This window comes from Hordeum vulgare, chromosome 1H (assembly GCF_904849725.1).
Source record: "Hordeum vulgare subsp. vulgare chromosome 1H, MorexV3_pseudomolecules_assembly, whole genome shotgun sequence".
In the NCBI taxonomy this organism is placed as follows: domain Eukaryota; kingdom Viridiplantae; phylum Streptophyta; class Magnoliopsida; order Poales; family Poaceae; genus Hordeum; species Hordeum vulgare.
This window is the reverse complement of record NC_058518.1, coordinates 58,285,367-58,308,534: the sequence shown is the minus strand read 5'-3', so window position 1 is coordinate 58,308,534 and position 23,168 is coordinate 58,285,367. Positions and strand designations below refer to the sequence as shown.

The window sequence follows — 23,168 nt, the reverse complement described above, 5'->3', positions numbered from 1 at the left end:
CTGGAGTTTTTACCGTACATATCCTAATAATTTGATAATTAGCCTAACTAGTTTGGTCCAACTTGTGCAAGACCATTGTAACCGCGATGAAACTAGTTTAGTACTACATCTTGAAGCCTCATTGCAACTTGTCCAGACAATGTGACACTTGGTATGTAATTATGAACACTGCCATACAGAAGCATCTCTTAATTCTGTCACATAAGTATGCAGACCATAGAATTTCCCGCAGAATAGCGGTATCGCAGACTCATTGGTTCCCATAGAATTTCGGGGCAATACCTTTGTTTTTCTTCAACCAAGGTACGTGTAAAAACCAAGGTACGTGTTATCTTCTCCGAGTTAAAACCAAAATTCAAAAAAGGCTTCTCCGAGTAAAATCTTGGTTTTTACTCGGAGAAGCCTTTTTTGAATTTTGCAAGGTACGTGTTATCCTATATATTGCAATATGTAAGGGGACAAACAAGAACACAAGACATGCTACATGTGATGGATTGATGGGCTCCGTGATTCTTCTTGCTCAAGACATACTGGGTCTTCCTTCACTAGATTTACCATGGATCTCATAAAATGTAGCTTTCTGTAATGAAATTTTATTTATATCATGTTAGTCACTTAGATGCAAGACATGAACATGTTAAAGATGACTAACATGGAAAGCATAGGCATGACTGGACGTACACATTATGTAGTGCAAACCTCATGTAGGATTCAAATACATAAGAGTTATAGGTCAATGGCTATCATCATGTCAAATTTAAGTCTTAAAAATATGGTTAGTTATATTATGATGTATTTTTATAACATATTTTTCATTAAAAATTATCCTAATATAGCTGAAAATGTCACCATTGCGTAGAACACGAAAAATTACACAATATTCATATAAGGCACGTTTTCATCGGATGTACGGATTAAAAGTTACATCCGTTTTAATATAAGATAGTGTGACTCCTTACAGTCAGACGCCACACAATGTAGTGTGGCTCCTTACTCTTAGGCGCCACACAATCAGGAGTGTGGCCCCGGGTGCCACGTTGGCCAGAAGTGTAACGTCCATATGCTAGGCGTTACATAGTGTAGTGTGACGCCCGACTGTCGGACGCCACACAAAAGGATCAGCTGAGTGAATTTATTTTGAACGTAGTCCATTTTGCGAATTTGTTTCGTTTAGGGGTCAATTTTGTCGATTTTGCCTCACTGTGATACTCTGTCCGCATAGTATCCAAAGGGAATAGGATCATGACTAACTTTTCTTTCAATCACAGTTTTGGGAAACTGATGAAAAGCTACCCCACTTTTAGCGAGTAGCTGATGATACATTTACCATTACATCTTCTGCAACTACTTTTGTCAAGTTATCAGTTGTGTTTCCAACTGTTGCGGAGCCTATTGAAAAAGTAGAAAAAGTTTGCCATTCTACGAATTAGAAATCATTTATTTAGATAATTTACTCTCTCCCTGCCGGAAATGAGAAGATGGCCAGTGACAGAACTGAGCTTATCACCTGAAACTAGGATCAGGGAAGCTAAACTCCACTAACTAGCACTCTGCTCGACTTTTAGAGTGAGTTTTGACTGGAAGACATACAGGTGCAGAAGTGATATGGAACTGAAACTTTGTACCACAGGATACGGCGATGCTGGAGATAGCTGTCAGTGAAGTAACATGGGGGAAGTATTACTCAACGGTCAATTCTATCTAAGTCTAGAATTTGTACATGTGTAACTGGAACTGGGTTTTTAGTACAAATAACCATTTCAGCACATGAGCACAATTGCAGGGTGGCAACATTATTTTCTTTCAAACAGTCCTTGAATCGATGATCGTATGTACAGACAAAGAAAAACCATCACTTGCTTACTTGGACATACAATAATGTTAAAATGCGTCCTTTGAACTTAAGATGTTCCTGGAGCCAGAAAACAAGTTTTAGCAGCTAGATTGGGGAGAGGGGAACTGTTGGACGGTAAAATTAGAAAGTGGAGAAGAACAATGGATGACAAAGTAGAACAGACAAAGGGACAAGGAGGTCCAGATATGGCTGATGAACCATCCCACTTCAGAGCGGAAAGATCTGGTGTCAACCGCAAGGGTTACCTCACTAACCGACTAGCAAACACCAGAGCAGATGAATAGCTAATGTTGGTGTTGTCCAACAAAAACCAAGTAATAGAAGATACTGTATTAAAAATTTGCTGCAGAACACATCCCCTTGTCAATATAACCATTCTCTTCTGGGAGATGTTTGGGTTTCATGTTGCCGTTCGGTACTTCCCAACACAGCAACACTCTTATGTTATGAGACGGAGGGAGTATTTGCCAAGCTACAGCAACTTGGGCGCCACGGCAACTGTCAGGCGCATGTTTCTGCAGTGTCCAGCAATACTGTGACAACATGCATGATGCATCACATGATCAAGAAATTGAGGTAGAAGTGGTAATCTAACAAAGTAGTACTAAGGACTAAGACATCATCACTACAGATTATTAAATAATCCACACACGCCCCTGTTTCGGTATCGAGTCCGTGATCATCCTACCACATTAGTCATCTATCCTTCCCAGATCTATTTGTTGTGAAAATGTTCCTGCATATATCAGAAGGAAATAAAATTATAACTACCATTATTCTTCAATGATATTTGAAGAACTGATGAAACTTACCTAATTTTCTTTAGTTGGCTGGTTAAATCGTTGATCTCCATGAATGACAGCTTTAGTGACAATAGAGTTCCGGGTACCTCTTGTGCTGCTAATTTCGACAATTTACGAGCTGCAATTTCCATCTGCTGCAGAGCCTATTCACGATGAACAAGAAGATGTGTTGGCTAAAGAGTATTTTTGACTTCATGAGGTGTATATAGCATTTATTGAGATGATTTACTCACTCTCCATGCTGGAAATGAGAAGATAACTAGTGATAGAACTGAGCTGATCACCTGAAATTAGGAGGAAAGTTGAACTCTACCGATTAGCAGTGTGTGCAAGGACTAGAATGAATTTTGACAATGACAAACAATAGATGCAGAAGGGCCTGGGACAACAACACTCTACGACAGCGTACAACCGTACAGGACAAACTGAAACTAGTTTCATATTTCACCGAGCCATTTCAGGACATAAACACAACTGCAGGGTGGCGACAGTATTTTCTTTCAACGATAAGCTTGAGTATCGATAATGCAAACCTTAATTCCTTATGGAGTGAAGGAAAGAGTTGAACAGTGAAATTTGAAAGTGGCAAAGATCAAAAGACCAATAAATGACAGAGTGGAACCAAAAAGGAACAACGAGGCGAAATGCACAGGAACCTGCAAGGGGAGGGTGTCAATTGTCAACTTCAGTAGAAACTTATCTGAACAACCAATAGATGCCATGCAGTTTCCAACGTAGCCTCACTGATAAGGAACTTTTAGATTTTTGCAAGCTTATTGTAAGATACCAGTTTATACTCATCAACACCACACAAAGGGCTGTAAGTTCTGCACTTGTACTGACTAACATGCTTAAGCATCCTAGGAAAGCATCTGACATGACAGGCTCCCAGCTAATCTATGACTTCAAACCTTGTGCTATCCCATCCATCAAGACCCCAAGATACCAAGCCCCTTAACATTTCAGACAAAGTCCATTCCTTGCAACACGGAAACTTGTGCTCAGCTAGGTATGAGGACAATCCAGCCAATGTGAAAGAACTGCAGAATTTTGCACGCATTTATGTTGTACACACCCTCCAGTCAGGATCGAGTTAGCCACTGTGTGGTCTATCGAGCAATCAAGGGCCGATAGCTCAACGCGATTGAAATGTTGAGGTGCGCTGACACTTGACAGATCTGTTAGTAACTTGTTACACGGACAAATTCCCCAAATAACAGAGGCATACCAGGCCGAGCACCAAGAGGAGGAAAGCGAGCCCCGTCGCGGCGTCCCTCCGGACGGTGCAGGCGGCAGGGGGCGGCGGCGGAGGTACCGAGTGCGTCGCTACGAGGCGCGGCCGGGTCTGGTGGCGCGTGCTGCCGCCACTGGCCGGGACGAGGGAGGAGGTGGGAGCGCATGTGGCCCTGACGGAGAGGCGGCAGCGCGGGTGACCCGACGGCGGCGGGAGCTGCACCGCCGGCGAAGAGACGGAGAGCCAGCTGCCGGGTGTTGTCTGGGCGCCGCACGACATGGAAGGCAACGGGCTGAGAGTGAGAGTGAGAGCTGAGCAAGACCATCTACAATAGCGCTAGCCTGAATGTACTGTACTTGGCTAAGATGTACAGAGAATCACCAAAAAATGAAAGACCAAAGGAAGAAGAAACGACAATCCCCATTGCCATGAAAAACGTTCGATTTGCCATGATCAATAAATCCAACGTTCGATTTGATGCAAAATCAAGAAAAATACTCCAGAAAGAAGCATATTATTGAATTGATTGCTACACGTTCGTCCGTTTACAAATACAACAAACCTTTTTACAAACCATGTGTTGCCTATTTGCTCTCACTTCTCATCGTGCAAGCACTCCATTCTTCATTACACAGCAACAGCCATAATGGATACAAACGTACTTCTTTTCTTCAGAGTTTAGGCGTCCATTTATTCTTGGTTTAAGAAAGAAATAAAAGGTTCTCTCTTTTGTTTCAGCTTTTTTACTTATCAACGGTTTACAGCAGGGCTCCCATGTCTGAAGATGCACAAACTATTCTAGGATACGTGGAACGTCACAGTGCTCTCGACTCCTCAAGCCGATTCTGCGAACCCGATTCTGTCCTTGCCGAAGTCGAACACGGTGTGGTAACCGCCCATGAAGACATCCCCGAGAATCCTGCAAGGGTTCATGGCAAATTGTGCATTGAAAGAGGAGAAAAAAGGAGGCGAAATGTAGGCGGTGTTAGGTGTTATGCCGCATACCAGAGAGGACCGCGTGGGGGCGGTATGTCGAATGCCATGAACCCACTGATGCAGACGGTCTGCCCTGATTGCTCCAGTTTCACAATGTACTGCAACACAAGTTCCGCACGGTGTAAGGATGCATAGAGACGTGCAGCGATGAATATAGATTGGTACTGAACTTGAAACCTTTTATTCTCAAACATATGCACCTAAATGTATGTTGTTGTGTATTAAAAGGAAACATCAACATATGAAGCAGAGTAGAATAGACAAGAACAAACAATAGTCAACCGAATTTGCTTTCCAACAAAACTCAATCACATGCAATGTACTAATTCTCTCATCCTAATCTCGATAAAAGAGATTCTCTTTTACGAACTTGATCAATAGGTTTTAAACTTTTGATTCAAGTTCAACCTATTGTCTGTACATATATCTATCTCACTCTGAATGTATAAGATGCCTAGGAAATGTATATATTTCATAATAACCTTCAGAACGAAGTACGGTATGGACTACACAAATGTTTCACTGATAACTTGTTCACAGTATGCTAAGAAAATAATTTAGATGGTAAAGTCGATTGGTTGTTTACAAAGGACAGCATATGGTAAAACTAATGGATACTGATGTTAGGAGATGCGCTGCAAGCGAAAAAGCACCTGCTCTGGTGTTAGCACGAAAGTCTTGTTTGCTATGGCGAAAGCAAGATTTGGCATCTTTGACATCTCATGGCAGCTGACTGTTGACTCTCCATTGGGGCTTGGTAGACGCTCACACAGCTGGAAAATAAAAGGCAAAATCTTGTCACCAATTACCTTTTTTTCACGAATTACGTTGCAGATAATGGAAAAGGGCAAAGCAGATCACAAAGGAAGTAACCTGGTTAGCATATTGCAATATCAGCTCCTTTGTTTTGTTCTCACGGAGCTGGTTCTCTATCCACACAACAGCCATCTCACAGGCTGTGCACATGAGATCCGAGCCAACATTTTCTTTACCGACAACGGATTCAATCCCGTTGCTGCAGAAATTTATCCCATCGTGAAAAGGAGTATAATAGTAATACTGAAAGGGCAGGTGTATTCATGTACGTACATTACAACGTTCTGTGATAAGGAACTAACCTGACAGACTGAGTACCATCAAACAAACACAGACCAATCTGACTGCATACTTTCTGTGGCTGTGTCTGCACGAACATAGATCATCGCCATATCAGTTACAGTTCAGGGTTAATTCATATAAGAACCATCTCACGAGAAACTCTTCCATGGATGGAAATTTTGAACAAGAGACTGAAAATAGATAAAATGGCAAACCTGTGCTATTAACATTTCGAGGATCATCTCTCCGTACTGGCTCACCACTTCTTTACATTCGGTGCTGATAATTCCCTCAGCTCCAATTGCATGGTTCACCTGCGCAACTATAGCCTGAAAACAGCACAACATATGCAACAATTTAGTCATGCCATATTGGCACAAGTCATAATCTAGTTCCGTACTTGAAGGCCTTCAGCCCTTCACCATATTTGAACAGAAACCAGATACTCCCTCCGTCCGGAAATACTTGTCCTAGAAATGAATAAAATGGATGTATTTATAACTAAAATTGTCTAGATACATGCATTTCTAGGACAAGTATTTCCGGACGGAGGGAGTATTATCTAGCATTCAGCTTCTTTCATATGAAATTAATCTAGTGATCAATAGCTCCCGTTTAGCAATGAAATCTGTGGTCCACTGGCCATGATCATACAAATACAGGATAAATATGGAATTTGGATCTATAATTTCAAGATATCGATGCATACTGTTGGGCCAGCCAGCAGGGAAGTCCCGGAGTCCACAATAGCAGCACAGCCTTTGGCACAGAAACCAGTAGAGTGGCCATCAATCAAGAGATCACCCATGTTAAACTGCCAGTAACCTTTGCGGCTCACGGGGACATAGGTGTGGTTTCCCTTATAGTGATGTGGGTCCATGCCACCGAAGACGAGCTCACCACCAGAAAGTGCATCAGAATCCCGGTTAAGCCAAAATGAGAATACGTCGTCAGCGAGCAACTTCTGCTCTTGCATGCTCAGCCTGTTGTCGCACAAAAGAAAAAAAGGACTTGTTCACTTGATAAACTGGCAATGTGGCTGATGTGCTTGTACACAAGCAGTCAAAATAACTTGACGACGTACCATACTGGAGGGGCTTTCCCAACGGAGATGTCAGGGTAGCCAAGGCCAAGGATGCCATCAAACTTCCCGAGGATAAAACTGACACTTGTTTCACGTGTTGCCTCAATGAATTTCTGAGATGAGGAAATAAATTGCAGTATTAGAGTTGTAACACGTGAAGTTTAACATTAGGAGTTACTATATTCAACTTCTAATTTACCTGATTTTTCACAACAAGGTCCCCAACCAACACATTATCATTGCTGAAAAATCCAGAGATTGCTCCAGAACCATATGTGATTTTGCAATTCTCACCTGAATAATTTGAATAGACAACACATATGACATTGAGCAATAATCTCGTGAATAACCCGACATGAGATCCAGACTTGAGAAAGGCAGATCATACCATCTGCTTTGTAAGTGGTTGACCTGCTCGACCTGTATTTGGGGTGGAGGTAGCATGCTATCTGCAAGTCCATTTGCATTCATGATTTCACATCAAGGAAAAAAGAAAACATAATGTAAAAGAGTGCCACGGGTTAAAGCACACATGAATTTGGTGAATCTGCGGCACGAACACTGACCGAGAAATAGCATTTCGACGAGGGAACCCACAGGTTGGAGCTCCCGGTGTCGAATATCACCGTGAAATTCTGCGACGGCGTGCCGAGGCCGATCACCCCATAGTACTGGGTGTTGAGGTAGTCGACAAGAGGCACGATGTCGCTGTCTGAATTGCCGCTCTTCAGCCGGAGGGCGCCGTGCTGCCTCGCGGCCTTTGCCGCGGCCAGAGACTCATGGGTCAAGCTCCTCTTGTTGAGGTTGATCCTTAGCAGTCCGTCACGCGAGGAAGCATGGTGCGGCACGGCGCATGAAATGGCCCACAGACAAGTGGTCACCAATAAGAGGAGCCTCTGCCCCATGGTGCCCGAAACTCAAAAAACCTGGGGAAATTTTATTTGGCGGAGTTAGCCGATTTTAGGATAAAGATATGCTGGTCCTCACTGGCTCATCCTTGTTCATGTGTGGCTGAAGCCAGCCAAGTTGGAAGTCAAACAGTGATATGTGCCGTTGATGACATAGAGCCCAAACCCCCAAAGAAGCAAGCAAATTTTACAACTCTGCACGCGCTTGCAACTTCCCCTGAAGCAGGGGAAGCTGGCAACTACTACCAGTATGTACAACGTCGTAAGATTTATCGCAGATTCGGTACACTTTCTCTAGCGCAGTAGAAACCATAGCAGTTTATATCATCAGGGTTTGCACCAACCAGACTGCTACTGCTAGCATCGGTAAGTAACTACATACTACTAGAGCAGATGCTTCGCTTAGCAGGTGAAAGAAACCGCTTACCTCAGCGTCCTCGCCTGCGCCGCTGCGTCGGCGAGCTCCCCCGCTCCCAGCTCTCCCCAAGAGATAGCAAGCAGACGGGCGAGTGAGACGGCGGCGAAGTCAAGGAGGAGGAGGGGGAGGGGGAAAGGGAGAAGCAAGAAACAAAGGGAGAGACGCGCCCGCCAATCACACGAGGGAGAGTGCGCGCGGCGTATTATTCTCGTCTTTCCTCTCCGCCGCAGGCAGCTGAGCTCATAAAAGCGTGCGCGGTATCGAGCCACGTGTCGCCGGGCAGTGGGGCCGAGCGGGTTACGGGGCCCGCGTGTCCGTGGCTGGGTTGCTGGACGGGTGGATGGGACGGAGACATCGGGGTTGAAGGCGCGCGGGTCACGAGAGCAACGTGTTGCCGGTGGCGTGCTCCACGCCCCCGAGATATTTTCGAGTTTTGTTTTCCTGGTCCGACTCCCGAATTAACTGCGGTGTTATTACGTGGGCCACGTTTTATTTAGGGGTAGGTTATCTTTTTGAGTGATTTTTAGGGGTCGGCAAGGTATATTTTTTTTAACATAATACACACGTAAGATTTTATATATACGTGCGTACATTCATTCTAATGAATTATTCTTATGAGCATCTTTAAGAGATTGAATCGGCATATTATTTTAAGATATTATGAAGTCATCATAAACGCCTCGTCGTTGACGGGAACGTCTCCTTTCACTAAATGCTTATCGTCGGAAATTCTGAAATAAATCCAAAAAAAATGTAAGCACCGCTATTTAAATTCTGATGGGCTATGAATATCACTGTTTTTTTAATCATCCAACCACAAGTTGATTTGCTATAGAGTATGTATAAAGGACTCTCTGTTTCCATTCCGCTATCTACTCCCGTATTTTGTGAGGTATCCATTTTAAAGTCTAGAAAAATTTAGGTCGAGTATTGTTCTAAAAATAATTTACTTACAAATGCAAACAAGTTATACGGAAATCTGTATTTGACCGAAATTACTAATTGAGAAGTATTTTTACAAAAAATCAATTTCACCTTTTCAGATTGTGCTAAATGACACATTATATGTGTGTTATTTGATTTTTTTTTTCTTTTTTCTAAATCTGTATCTTTAAAATATTTTATCTTTTAAATCGTGTATCTAAATTTTAAACCATTTTCATTTTTAGATTCCTCGCATCGAGATCTTTAAACCAGATTCCATGTTAATAGGTTTTGACAAACCATTTTTATAAAAAAACAGAAAGAAAAAAACGTGCCTCTCATGATAGAAGAATAAACAAAAAAACATGTTTTTTTTATTTTCGAAAGGTATGACCGTGCCTTTTGCGAAAGGAAAATCGTATCTCTCTTAAAAACAAAATCGTGCCTCTCGTAAAAATTAAAATATATCTATATATATATTCTTTTTCGTTTTTGAGAGGCAGAGTCGTGCCTCTCGTGGAAATAAAACCGTGCCTCTCGTAAAAAACAGAAAAATGCATTTTTTTTTGTTTTCGATAGGCATGTATGTGCCTTTTGTGGAAACAAAACCATGCTTCTCGCAAAAAAACAAAAAATGTGTTTTTTTCGTTTCGGGGGACACAATCGTACCTCTCGTGGAAGTAAAAAATGTGTCTCTCATAAAAATTAAAATAATCATTTTTGATAGGCATGATCGTGCTTCTCATGAAAGCAAAATCGTGTCTCTCATAAAAAAAATAGAAAAACACATTTTTCGTTTCCGGGAGGCACGGTCGTGCCTCTCGCTGAAGCAAAACCATGCCCCACGTGATTTTTGTTTAGAAAACGTTATTTTCGAAAGGCACGGTTGTGTCTCCCACAAAGGCATAATCATATCCCTCGCAAAAAACAGACGTTTTTTATGAAAAAGAATAAGATTTTTTATCGAAAAACTAAGAAAGGCGGGTAAAAGCCCAAAACACCAAAAAAAACAAAAAAACAGTCTGAAAAGTCAAAAACGCATGCTAAAAAATAAAAAATAAAATAATTCTAAGAAAACGATCAGAACGCGATTGATGGCAGCGGCTAAGAATGCATCCAATGACGACGTGTGGAAGGTATCGTTGGAAGGCTTTCGAAGGAGTACTTTCTAACTAGTTACTTCCTTATTTGACGTTCTTTGGTTCAAATTGCCAGGGCTTCGCACAGCAGAAGCCACCTAGCGACGAGATTAAGCTGGACCTGCCGATGAGATTAAGCCACCTAGTTTCAAATTGCTGGCCCATTTTACGTTCAAGCTGGACCTGCCGATGAGATGACGCAAAAAATATATTTTTCCATTGTCTTTACTTTTTCTGCTTCTCTTTTCAGTTTTTCCTTTTTCGTTTTTTAGATTAATTTTTTTATGTTATATATTTCATCTTCTATTGATTTTAAATTCATTTTTCTTCTCTTTATTGTTCTTTAAATTGTCTACTTTCTTAAAATATTACAAAAAATATTCAGAAGCTCAAAAAATGTTTCTATTATTACTTTTTATTCACTAACTAAAAAAATCACAGGCCTAAAAAAATGATCAAAAAAGAGATATTTGTTGAAATTGTGAATAAAGTTTCAAAAACTATTTCTCTTAAATTGTGAACAAATTTTTAAAAAAGAGATATTTGTTGAAATTCGTGGACACTTTTTGAAACACAAATAATTTTAAGAATATCATGAACAAATTTTGAGAATGAGACTATTTGTTCAAAACATGAATACTTATGAAAATCGTGAACAAATTTTTAAAAGGAGAAGAATTTTTGAAATACAAATATTTTTATGGAATCCTGATTTTTTGTAAACATGAACATTTTCTTAAATCCCTGAATTATTTTTGAAAAATCGTGTAGTTTTTTTAAGATGTAAACAATTTTTGAAACACAAACAATTTTGAAATTTGAACACATTTTGAAAATATGGACACATTTTCTTAAATCCCAGAATTATTTTCAAAATATAAATATTTTCTGCAATTCCTGATTATTATTTGAAGCACGAATACTTAAATAAAAATTATGAACACGAGAACATTTTTTGACCTTCAGAATAAAAAATAGAAAATATCAAACAAAGGAAGACGGAATATGAACAACAGAAACAAAAGTAAAGTAAAAAACTGAAAACAAAAAGAAGAACATTTTATTGAAAAAACAAGATTATGTTTTAAATACAAGAACATTTTTTGAAAATTACATACATTTTTTTCAGGTTATGATTTATTTTTTGAAAAACGACAATTTTTGAAACTTAGATCAATTTTTTAAAGGAAGAACATTTTCCAGAATTTAATAAGAATTTTTGAACGTGAATGTAGTTGAAAAAATATAAAACAACATTGAAAGAGAAAAAGATAAAATCTCCAAAAAATTGGAAACTGTGAACATTTTTTGGAATTTGTAATTTTCATTAAAAATAAACATTTAAAACTAAATGGAAAAGATAAAATAAAATAGAAAAGGGAATAAAGAGAAACAAAAAAAGGGGGAAAGGATATAAAAACAATAAAAAGAAACAAGAAAGAAGAAAATAAAAAAGGGACAAAAATGGGAATGGAAAAAAGTAGGGAAAACCCGATTCAAGAACCTTTGAAAAGGTTCTCAAAATAAAAAAAACAGTTGGGAGTCTAGAAAGTTCCCAAAATCGGTATAGCAGAAACCATTAACGGGCCAGTCCAGATCGCATCGCTAGGTCGTGAAGCATGTGCGGAACCTAGACAATTTGATGTAACGTGCTTCGTATAGGATTTCCGCACTTATACATATGCACATACATTCATTTGTATGAACGCATACACACACTTCCTACATCTATGAGCATCTTTGAAAGATTGAGCCAACACATCATCTTTAGATTGACGAAGTCTCTACAGACACCTTAATAATCGAGGGGAATGTTTCTTCTCACCGAATGCACATCGTCGAAAGCCCTAAAATAAATCCAAAATAGTGCGAGCATCAAATAAGTCCAGGACTTCAACTCCAGTGACAGAGAATATCACTAGCCTCCTAAGTACTACCCCGTCCAAACACATGTTAGTTCGCGTAAAGTACACATTACGGGCTCTTTGCTCGAGTATTTTGCGAGGTCTTTTTTCACCTCCTAATCAGCGCATGGAGCAATGGACTGCAAGAAAACGCGCAGCCATGCTCAAGGCTATAGGCCGGCCCAGTGTGGGTTGCAGGGCGCATTCTCTTTTTGATTTTTTCCCTTTTTTTTTATAAATTTCATAAAATCTTCACCAAAAGTTGGTAAATATAGAAAAAGTCTGATAAGAAAATGTTTGCGAATTCTACAAATCGTTTGTGAATAAATAAAATCTTTGAAACAATTTCGTACATACGAAAATATTAGTAATTTTAATGCATGATTTAAAAAACATTGCATTTTTTAAGTATCTGCAAGTTTTAAAAATATTCATGAATTCAAAAAATCATCATGATTTCAAAATGTTTGCAGATTTAAACAATCTTCATGATTTCAAAAAATGTTCATGAATTCAACAAATGATAAAGATTTCGAAATGTTTGCAAACTTCAACGATCTTCATGATATCGAAAAATGCTCATGAATTCAATAAATGATCATGATTTCGAAATGTTCACAACTAAAAACAATCTTTATTTTTTCGAAGAATGTTCACGAATTCAAAAAATATTGATAAATTTTACAATTGTTCATAATTTCCAAAATTTTGCAAACTTTAAGAAGCTTCATAATTCCAAAAATGTTCATGAAGTCCAAATATGTGTGCAATTTCAAAAAATGTGTGATAATTAAAAAATATTCGTGAAAATATTAAGTGTTCCATGATTCAAAAAATATTTAAAATTCCAAAAATGTATGCCAATTTAGAAAATATTTACAAATTCAAGGAACTTACCATAAATTTGAAACACATCATGAAAAATATGTTTGTGAAATTGAAAAGTGTTTGCAATTCTAAAGAAGTTCAGAAATACAAACAATGTTCATGCTTCAGAATATTTTCATAAATTTAGAAAATGATTACAAATTAAAAAATGGTTGTGAACTCTAAAAAGGATTGTGAATTTGGAAAATATTTCTGTTCCAAAATTGGTTCACGGATTGAAAAAATGCTTGCAAATGCAAGAAACGTTTTATGATTTCAAAAATAGAAAAGGGGGGAAATTATAAAAAGGCCGGTGATGGTTAACCTTCCAAAAACCAGTGTAAAATAGACTTTAAAAAAACCCGTAAAATGAACCAGTCCATATAAGCGTTGATATATGCGCTATGTCCCTGACTAGCGACATGCACAATAAATAGGAAGCACCCTAGTTTTTATGAAGATTTGAGCACATTTACAATAACTTTTTTGAGGCAAATTCGTGAAGCTTTTAATCAACCGTCACACAGTTTACATGAACGAAAAAGAGGTCTCTAGGGTGGCCTAACCAAACATGACGGCCAGTCCCTAGTGATAATGCGTGCTTTCCTAACTTGTAGGCCTCGACATTCAAATTCTAAACTCATGTAAGAAATTATAGGAATAAAAGACCTAGATGACTCCTTAATCTCCAGCACAGCTGCTCCATATGTGAGGAGGTTCCCTTTCGTATTGCTTCTACATCATTCTTGCAATCCGATGACACCGATATTTTGTGAATATATAGATCATTTGCTAGGGTATTTACAGTAACTGAGAGGCCTATTTGGTGCCCCGGCAGCCCATAGTCCTCCTGCCGGCCGAAGCCCATGTTACATTCTCGCTCTATTTTTCCAGAAAAAGAAGATATCTTCTCTTAAATTGGTTATTTTCAGATTTTTGCTACCATTTTGTTTGTTGTCAGAGTTTATCTTGTTTTAAAATGTTTCGTTCAGATCCCCTCCCTTGTTTTAAGGTGCATCATCATGTTTCTTTGTGTACCAACAAAAGGTTATTTTTTTAGAATGTACCAACAAAAAGTTAATACACTTGTTTTGGATCAGGTTTGATGTAGACGATGATACATAAGGAAGCATTAAGATGCACTTTCGAACGAGAGGGAAAACTCAATGTTAAGCTTTGAAACAAGATATCGTCGCAAAAGAAAAAAGCTTTGAAACAAGATTGCCTCAAGAAAGAAAAGCTTTGAAACAAAATAAATTCTAGAAAGAGTTAAAAGAAGTAGCACAAAGCCACAAATCTTAAAGTAACCATGCATGGAAAGTGGATCCATGTATTGATTTTCTCAAGATAAGGGTTGCTCCGGAAAATAAAAATGGAGCAAATCAAACACCTGAATTGATGCATAAAGTCATACTGTTCATCCAAATGCACTTATTACTTTGTACTAAGCACACACATTACTTTGTACGCTGACAAGCGGATCAGACATAATAACATCAGACGACTGAATCATCATATGAATTGTCTCAAATCTTCTTGAAGCTAGCTAGGTAGTACTAGTAGTAGCAAGAAAGCTTCTTGGAGTAGTTACCAGTTAGTGCTACCGTGGTGGAGTCGTCTCAGCTAGCTAGCTCCGTCGTCACCGGCTGCAGCTCCACGCCGCTGTGGTGCTCATGCTAGTAGAAAAAGAACCTATTATCCCGTGAGGGTCATTTGTCCCGGTTTTTAAACCGGAACTAAAGTGTCGATACTAATGCTTTAAACCTTTAGTCCCGGTTCTTGCATAAACCGGGACAGATGGGCCTCCACATGGCCGTTGCGGCGAGTCCAGGCAGGAGGCCCTTTGGTCCCGGTTGGCCATCAACCGGGACCAATAGACATCCACGCGTCAGCATCTCAGGTGCTGGTTTTTTAAAGGGGAGGAAGGGTTTGGAGGTTTTGGGGGGTTAATTTAGGTGTTTCATATATTGTGTTAGCATGCTAATTAATAGAGAGAAGTGTTCTTTCTTATCTCCGTGCTTGGTCGACGTTACGTACTATACGTATAGAGAGGACTAGACACGCTAGCTAGTTAAGCAAATGAAGGAAACAGAAGATCGTCATGAACAGATGCATACAAAGAGAAGTGATATCGACCACCTCTCCTTCTCTGAGAGATTGGTCGAACAACAAGTTCTCGTATATCTATCCGACACTACTGGCTACATATATACAATATAAGTATCTTTTACAATATAATCTCCTAATTAAAATTGAACTCATTAGGGTCCACATAGTATTCTCCGTCTTTAGCGATCACGTGGTCAAGAAAGAATGCCGCCAATTCCTCTTGAATTCCTCGCATACGATCTGGTGCTAGGAGTTTATCTCGCATCCGAAATATCTAATTTAAAGAAGGGGGTCAATACATATATATATGAATAAATGAAACTGAACACAAATGGTGGTAATAAAATAAAATTGTGAATATAATTATTTACGCACTTCATATTGTTTCTCGGAGTAGCCCCGCTCACAGGTCGTCTGGCGGATGGACTCGCAAATATAGTATCCACAGTAATTAGTCCATTCTTCCTGCCACGACCACTTTACAAGAAATAGAGGTCAATCAAACTGATAATTAGCAAGCATACTAAATGGTATTGATGAAACTAGCGCTTGAATCACTAGGAGATGCGTGGAACATATATGCTACTATAGTACTTACTTCCGGGTGTCTAAACTACAGCTTCTTTGGCAATCCCTGAGTTTTTGAGGTGAATTTACTCCAAACCATGCCAGACAAAGAAAACAATTACTTGATATCAGGAAATGAACAAATTAAAGTTGCCGATATGGTGCGATAATGATAGATTTAACTTACTTCTTTAGAATTTCAGTCATGTCCGCGTACTTCTTGGGATCTTTTTGTCTTGAGTCTAAGACGGTTACTAGTCCCTGCTCAAGAATAATCTCTAGAAGAATATAGTGGAACCTACGCACGCATGCATAACTCATCAATTACATTACTATAACCTCGACTAATAAGGTAAACCGAATATGCACAAGACAGTAACACTCACTCAAAGTTGTAAGGGAAGAGTATTATAGCTTTGTTTTGATTTAATATAAACGATTGTAGCAGCTTGGCCTCGATATCTTTGGCCTGAAATTTAACCATATATGCATCTATGAGATTTGTGTTAATGAACCCAATATCATCGATTTGTCTTTTCTGCAATTCGGCGATCTTCAATCTGCATAATATAGTGAGAATAATTAAAGATACATGCAATGAAAGAGCTGACCTATATATAGAGACTTAATGACAGAAGTAGTACTACTTACAGGTAGTAGCAAGTGATCATTAACTTATCGAGGGCCTTTAGATTGAAAAACTCGAAGAACTCATCAAATGGAACATTCAACAGATCAATTCCAACGAGGTCATGCACCTATTTAACTCTGAGCGTCAAAATATTCCTCCCCTCAGACTCTCTGCAGGTTTTCATATACCAATCATGTAATCTTCGCATCATCGTTGTTAGAGATTTTTCATCTTTGACGAGAGGCTTCCCGTACACGTATCTGTGTTCGTCCACCTCCAAGAAATCAAAATGTGCATCGTCGGGCAGGTAATCTCCAAGATCGTTATAACCGGGCACCATCCCGCCCGGATGATTCGCGACGACGCTAGACACCTGGACCGGAGGCAACGATTGGTTCGCTTGTTCGCCGAGTTGGGCAACTTTTTTCCCAGCTCGTCATTCTGCTAACCTTTGAGCACTGACAGTACTTCCCGACCGCTCCGCTTCGATAAATGACTTTGTAAGAATGCGCTCATAGTTGTCTTTCACCGGAGACTTTGGTGGTTTCGTCAGGGCAGCCAGAGTACGCTTCGCTTTTACCGGATATATCTTCTCCACCGGAGGTGGATTTTTCTTTGCTTTCACCCCTTCAAAGAAGTTGGTCACTTCGGCTTGCACGATCTTCGCGTTTTCCTCCTGGCTCCTCTCGTATGGTAACTTCTCTGGAGTCTTCAGAGAAGGACCGTATCTGTATTGCTTGCCTCTGGCTGTACTGCTAGACGCCGGAGCAGACGGAGCGGCTGCGGCTGTCTTTCCTTTGTTACGAGGCGGAGGAGAAGGACGACGCGCCGGAGGAGCCGGAGCGGTGGCGGGTCTCTTCCGTCCTTGTTGACGAGGCGGAGAAGGAGGAGGCAGCTGGCTGCTCGGGCGCGCCAGCGCAGGCGGAGAAGGAGGCGGAGTGTCGCCACGCGCCGGAGAAGGAGGCTGAGTGCCCTGATCACTCGCCGGAGGAGCCGGAGGAGGAGGCGGAGTGCCCTGACTCGCCGGAGGAGGAGGACGAGGAGGAGGCGGAGTGCCCTGACTCGCCGGAGGAGGAGGAGGAGGAGGAGGCGGAGGCGTCCAGTTCGGAAGGTTGATGAGCTCCTTCCGCCATAGGCATGGAGTCTTCAGAGAAGAACCCAGCCGAATCTCCCCTTCACCCGTAGGGTGGTCAAGCTCAAGGTCCTCAAATCCGTTCGTTATTTGATCCACCATCACCCTAGCATATCCTTCTAGAATCGGCTGGCCATGGTAGGTTGAGCCAGGTTCATTAGGTATAATAGAGCCAACAGCCGCCTGGACTTTCAATGTCATCCATCGCGTCATATGGTGGCAATGTTGAGACTCTGTGATAGCATCCACGGGGTAGCCCGTGAAGACAGGCTCCAGCTGCTGAGTCTGCTCGGTGGAAGCCACGCTGCTTCTCCGCTGAGATGGCGGGGTAGCTTCAGGGGAAGCTTGTCGTTTGCTGCGATCTGCTTCTCGTTCCTCTAGCCCTTGTACCCTTTCGTGCAACGCCTGCAGTTGGCTATGCTCCACTTTCTTCCTCCTCTCCTAGGTTTTGTAACCCCATGCGTTCGGAAACCCAGCATTCCACGGAAGGGAGCCTGGCGTGCCTCGTGTCCGTCCAGGTGAAAAGGATCGAGATGGACCTAGAGGGGGGGGGGTGAATAGGTACAGTTCCAAATTTTAATAATTACTTAGCAATTTTAGGCAAAAGTGCGGAATATGAGTGTAGGCCTAATAATTGCTACGACAAGGAGTAAGCTATTTAGAGTGAAGTAAGACAAGCGGTAAACAATAATCAAATACAAGTACGTAATAAGGATTAACACAAGTAGAGAGTTAGGGTTAGGAATAACCGAAACTCCAAGAGAGACAAGGATGTATCCCGATGTTCACTTCCTTGGAGGGAAGCTACGTCACCGTTAGAGGGGCGGATGTTACCACGAAGGCTCATCCTATTCTCCCTTTGAGATAACTCCACGAAGGCGTTTCTCAACCACTAGTGGTAAGCCTTGAGGTGGCTTCCAAACCTTCACAGACTTTCCGGGGGAAATCACAATGGTTTGATTCCTCTCCGAAGACTCCTACCGCCTAGGAGTCTCCAACCTCCAAGAGTAACAAGATCACGGGGATTGCTCAAAACTTGCTCAAATCACAAATCACTTTGGTGGGAAGGAGGAGAGGGAGACGATCTATCTTTTGATTGAAACAACACTCAAAGGGACTCACAAATGCTCTTGGGATCTAAGATTTGGTGTAGACAAGAGTGAGTGAGAAGAAAGGTGTTCTTGGATGTATTCTAGCTGTGTTGAACACCCACTCACGAAGTGGGTGAGGGGTATATACAGTGGGGAGTGTAAAACAGCCGTTGGGGACACTTTAAGTCACACAGGGTCCGGACGTCCGGAAGTTCTCGGAAGTCCGGGCGTCCGCAAGGGGTCGGACGTCCGAGGGCTGCAGCTATGACTGGAAACACTGTGAATTTGAACAGCGACCGGACGTCCGGAGAAGGCTGGAAATCCGAGTAATTCGACTCAATTTCTTCTAGTGGGAGGTTCCGGATTTCCGAACGGGGACGGACGTCCGGCCCTCGGACGTCCGGAGGGAGCCGGAAATCCGAGTTATAGAGCTCATGTTCTTCTGGTGCAGGGCTCCGGACTTCCGAAGCTGGTCGGACGTCCGGCCCTCGGATGTCCGGAGGGAGCCGGAAATCCGAGTTATATGACTCAAATACTTCTGGTGGAGGGCTCCGGATTTCCGAAGCCTGCCGGTCGTCCGGCCCTCGGACGTACGGAGGGAGCCGGAAGTCCGAGGCAATATACCTGTTTTGAGAAAGGAACAAAGTAGAGAATATGTGGTATTGGGTAGGATAGTGAAGATGTGGTATGAGCAAGTTTATCGCAAAACCTGTGATCCCCTCTTGATAGTGCGGGATCCCTATACTCAATAATAGTAAACTCAAAAGGATAGTCTACATCATCTTTTCTCAATCTCGAGCCTTCTTGAAATATAAATCCCGATCTTCTCAGACCACCTTTGGCACATAATTCTCAATCTACTAAAGTACTTGCCATCCTGAGATATACTCAACAAATAGGATTAGTTTCCTATGTATGTGTTGTCATTAACACCAAAAATCTATTAGGGGCATAGCATGCACTTTCAATCTCCCCCTTTTTGGTAGTTGATGACAACATATACATAGGTCTCAAAAAGATTTACCATACATTATAGCCTAGGAGATATTTAGTACGGAGCTCCCCCTTAGTATGTGCATGATAAAATATCGGAGCTCCCTTTTAATGCGTTTATCGAACATATAATGAATCATCATACAAAGATAATAGATCATCATAGAAAGACAATAGATCATCATAGAAGTAGTGGAGCAAAACATAATAGTCTATGATGATATCATAGCAATCCATAGCAATCACAATCATTCATAAGTAGCCATACATGAGTTTATCCATTACATTAAATTTCCAAAGACTAAAAACTACGATACATTACTCCCCCTTTGGCACCAAGTACCAAAAAGGGAGGCACCAATAGCACCAACCACGCTCAGAGCTCATCAGCATCATCATCAGCATCATCACCATCGTCAGGCAAGCCACTGCCACCAGCCTCATCAAGGAAATCAGCCCACTCAGGACCAGATGGGAAGCCGAAGTCAGAAGGAGGAGCAGCAGGAGGGGCCTCATCATCACTCACATCAAGAGCACCCGAGGCTCTCAGACGAGCCTTGAGGGCATTCTTGGAGGAGACTAGGCGAGAAACCACATCATTGGTTTGACCACACTGGAAAGAGACGGCCTTCATCATAGCAGAATGTGCCTCATTGGTTTGACTACACTGGAAAGGAATTTGGCAATGCGACCGAGCGGAGCGGAGCAAGATGAGGGGGTGGCTGACCGGGTAGCAGTGCGGCGAGTGGATGTGGAGGATGGGGCTTTCTTGGAAGCATAGTTATCCGCCATGTGAGCGGGAATGACCCACTTGCGATGTGTGTGAGTGACAGCAACAGAGAAATCAGCAACATGATAAATAAGAGCCTGGATGAAGGGGGCATGAGGAAAGGCTCGCTTGTACTGAAAGCTAGCAAGCCGAATCTCATGCCATAGAAAGTGAGGCACATTAATTTTGCTCTTGGGGTGCTCGTACAAGTGAGACATGATGTCAATACAATAGCCACTGCAAGAGCCCTTATCACCCATCTTGGGATAGAGGGTGCGGATAAGACACTGAAAGATGATGAAGTAAGGTGAGCGCCAGATGGATACCTGGTTAAGATCCTTCATGCGTTCATCCGCATCAAGCTCACTTAGTGGTTTGAGAAGATACCCACACGCCTCAATGGACTTAGGCGCATGGTTAGGATCATCCCTATGTATTTTGAAGCCGGAGTTGGGGAAACCAAGTGCGGCAACAAATGTATGATAAGAAGCTGTGAAGCGAACGTCAGAGGTGATCCAGCTAACAGTGTGGTTTGGAGCAAAGAAGCATGTGGCATAGAACTGGTGAATGGCAGCAGCATTAAAGTCGCGATGAAAGGCAAATGGAGCGGCAAGCCCCGATGCCTCAATAAGCTCAATGGCACCCGGATATTTCGCCGGGTGCATGCGAATATGCTCAAGATCTATATAGAGATGAACAGATAAACCCTTAGGAACTATGACTGTAGTAAAAATGTCCGCCTGGACATGTGTGCGGAAACGTGAGTCCGTAGAGTCACGTACGACAGCGTATTGATCAATGTCGCGGCGGAAAGTGAGGTATGACGACTTGGCAAGTGTGGTGAAGTTCGTGATTGCACGACCTAAGGTAGCAGGGGGTTCTAGTGAGATGCGACGAGCTTCACCTGCGGGCTGAGCAGGAGGAGGTGGTGGCATGTAGGACGCCCTGCGAGTCTCGGGCTTTGGCTTGGACCTCCGATCGGCGGGCGGGTCAGCAAGGTCCTCGGCGGCAAGTTCATCCTCGAAGTCGGAGTCATCACAATCATACGACGAGGGGAGCTGTGGACACAGAGAACGCCGGGCAGTCCGTTTGAAGGGACGACGTGGCCCGTCCGAGTCCGACCCCGTGCTAGTAGGGGCGCGAGAGGATGAGCCAGCAACGTTCTTCCGAGCGGCGTGCTTGGTCTTGGGCATGGTGCACAATATCCTACACGGATGGAAATCCCAAATAAGGAACGAACATGGTCAAACCATAGGAACGAACATGTGGACTTGGAAGAGAGGGAACCAAACGCGAGGGGAACGGAGGAGCTACCTGTAGACGGATCCCGCGGAGGAAGAAGAGGAAGAAAAGAAGGATCCGCGGAGGAGATCGGGCAGATCTCGGGAGTGGCGGCGCTGGCGAGTGCACCTGGAGCTGGCGGCGGCGGCAGGGGAAAAAGGGGGCGCGTGACGGCTAGGGCAAAGCCCAGCCCCGCGCCCAGCTATTTATAGGCCCCGATGCGTCGGACGTCCGGAGAGGATTGTGCCGCCGGACGACCGACACTGGTCAGACGACCGAAAGGAGATTTGCCGCCGGACGTCCGAGACACGTCGGATGACCGAGAAAGAGGAGGAGGCAGAGGCTGATTCTGGAATTTTTGATGATGAGATGATCATTTTCATGGTTTCTCACAAAAAGTACGAACATAGTTGCCTACAAGCATTACATATACTACTTGTGGACAAAAATTGATTTATGCGTACTTTGTAAGCTCAAAAACAAAAAAAATTAAGACTCACTCCCCCTAAATGCATGCCCACATCAAGACATAAACATAATGTGAGTGTGTGTATGTGTGCAAGGTTTCAAGTTATGTTGTCAAGCTCCAAGATACCAAGTTCACGCCTAAGTTGACAGAACCTAGCTACGCTAAGCGGCTTGGTGAAAATGTCGGCTAGCTGCATGTCGGTACCCATATGGGTAATATCAATGTCACCCTTTTGCATATGGTCTCTCAAGAAATGATACCTAATATCAACATGTTTTGTGCGAGGGTGATCAATGGGGTTCTCGGAGATCTTTATGGCACTTTCATTATCACAGAGAAGAGGAACGTGTCGATACGTGATACCATAATCCTTTAGTGTTTGCCTCATCCATAGCAGTTGGGTTGCACAGCTTGCGGCTGCAATATATTCGGCCTCGGCCGTGGAGAGAGAAACACAATTCTGCTTTTTCGAGGACCAACTTACCAAGGAGCGTCCAAGAAACTGACATGCACCGGAAGTGGATTTCCGTCCCACTTTGTCACCAGCCCAATCCGCATCGGAGTACCCAATAAGATCGAACTTTGCATCCTTGGGGTACCATAAGCCTAACTTTGGGGGTGTGAACAAGGTATCTAAGAATATGCTTAACCGCCGTATGATGTCTTTCCCTAGGGGAAGCTTGAAATCTAGCACATATGCCTACACTTAACATGATGTCCGGTCTAGATGCGCAAAGATAAAGTAGCGAACCAATCATGGAGCGGTAAGTAGATGGGTCAAAAGGAATACCGTTTGTGTCTTCATTTAGAGCTACATCTGTGGCCATGGGTGTCTTCATTGGTTTAGCATTTGTCATATCAAAATTTTCAAGAATGTCCTTGAGGTACTTAGTTTG

At 42.2% G+C, this 23,168-nt stretch overlaps 2 protein-coding genes across 2 annotated transcripts; both read right to left on the bottom strand.

Annotated features, from left to right (window-relative positions):
• Nucleotides 1–2,170: 2,170 nt before the first annotated feature.
• Nucleotides 2,171–4,308, bottom strand: LOC123423501. Its single transcript, XM_045107862.1, has 4 exons — nt 3,887–4,308; nt 2,892–2,942; nt 2,668–2,801; nt 2,171–2,591 (listed from the first exon to the last, which is right to left on the bottom strand). Exons 1-3 carry the CDS (start codon nt 4,215–4,217, stop codon nt 2,770–2,772), a joined length of 414 nt encoding a protein of 137 aa, XP_044963797.1. The 5' UTR covers nt 4,218–4,308; the 3' UTR covers nt 2,171–2,591; nt 2,668–2,769.
• A 69-nt stretch (nt 4,309–4,377) lies between these two features.
• On the bottom strand, nt 4,378–8,607 carry LOC123423347 (aspartic proteinase). The gene is made up of 12 exons (XM_045107843.1): nt 8,406–8,607; nt 7,637–7,996; nt 7,459–7,519; nt 7,270–7,364; nt 7,071–7,183; nt 6,696–6,969; nt 6,202–6,315; nt 6,007–6,071; nt 5,762–5,903; nt 5,542–5,661; nt 4,898–4,986; nt 4,378–4,811 (listed from the first exon to the last, which is right to left on the bottom strand). Exons 2-12 carry the CDS (start codon nt 7,973–7,975, stop codon nt 4,727–4,729), a joined length of 1,497 nt encoding a protein of 498 aa, XP_044963778.1. The 5' UTR covers nt 7,976–7,996; nt 8,406–8,607; the 3' UTR covers nt 4,378–4,726.
• Between the last annotated feature and the right edge of the window lie 14,561 nt (nt 8,608–23,168).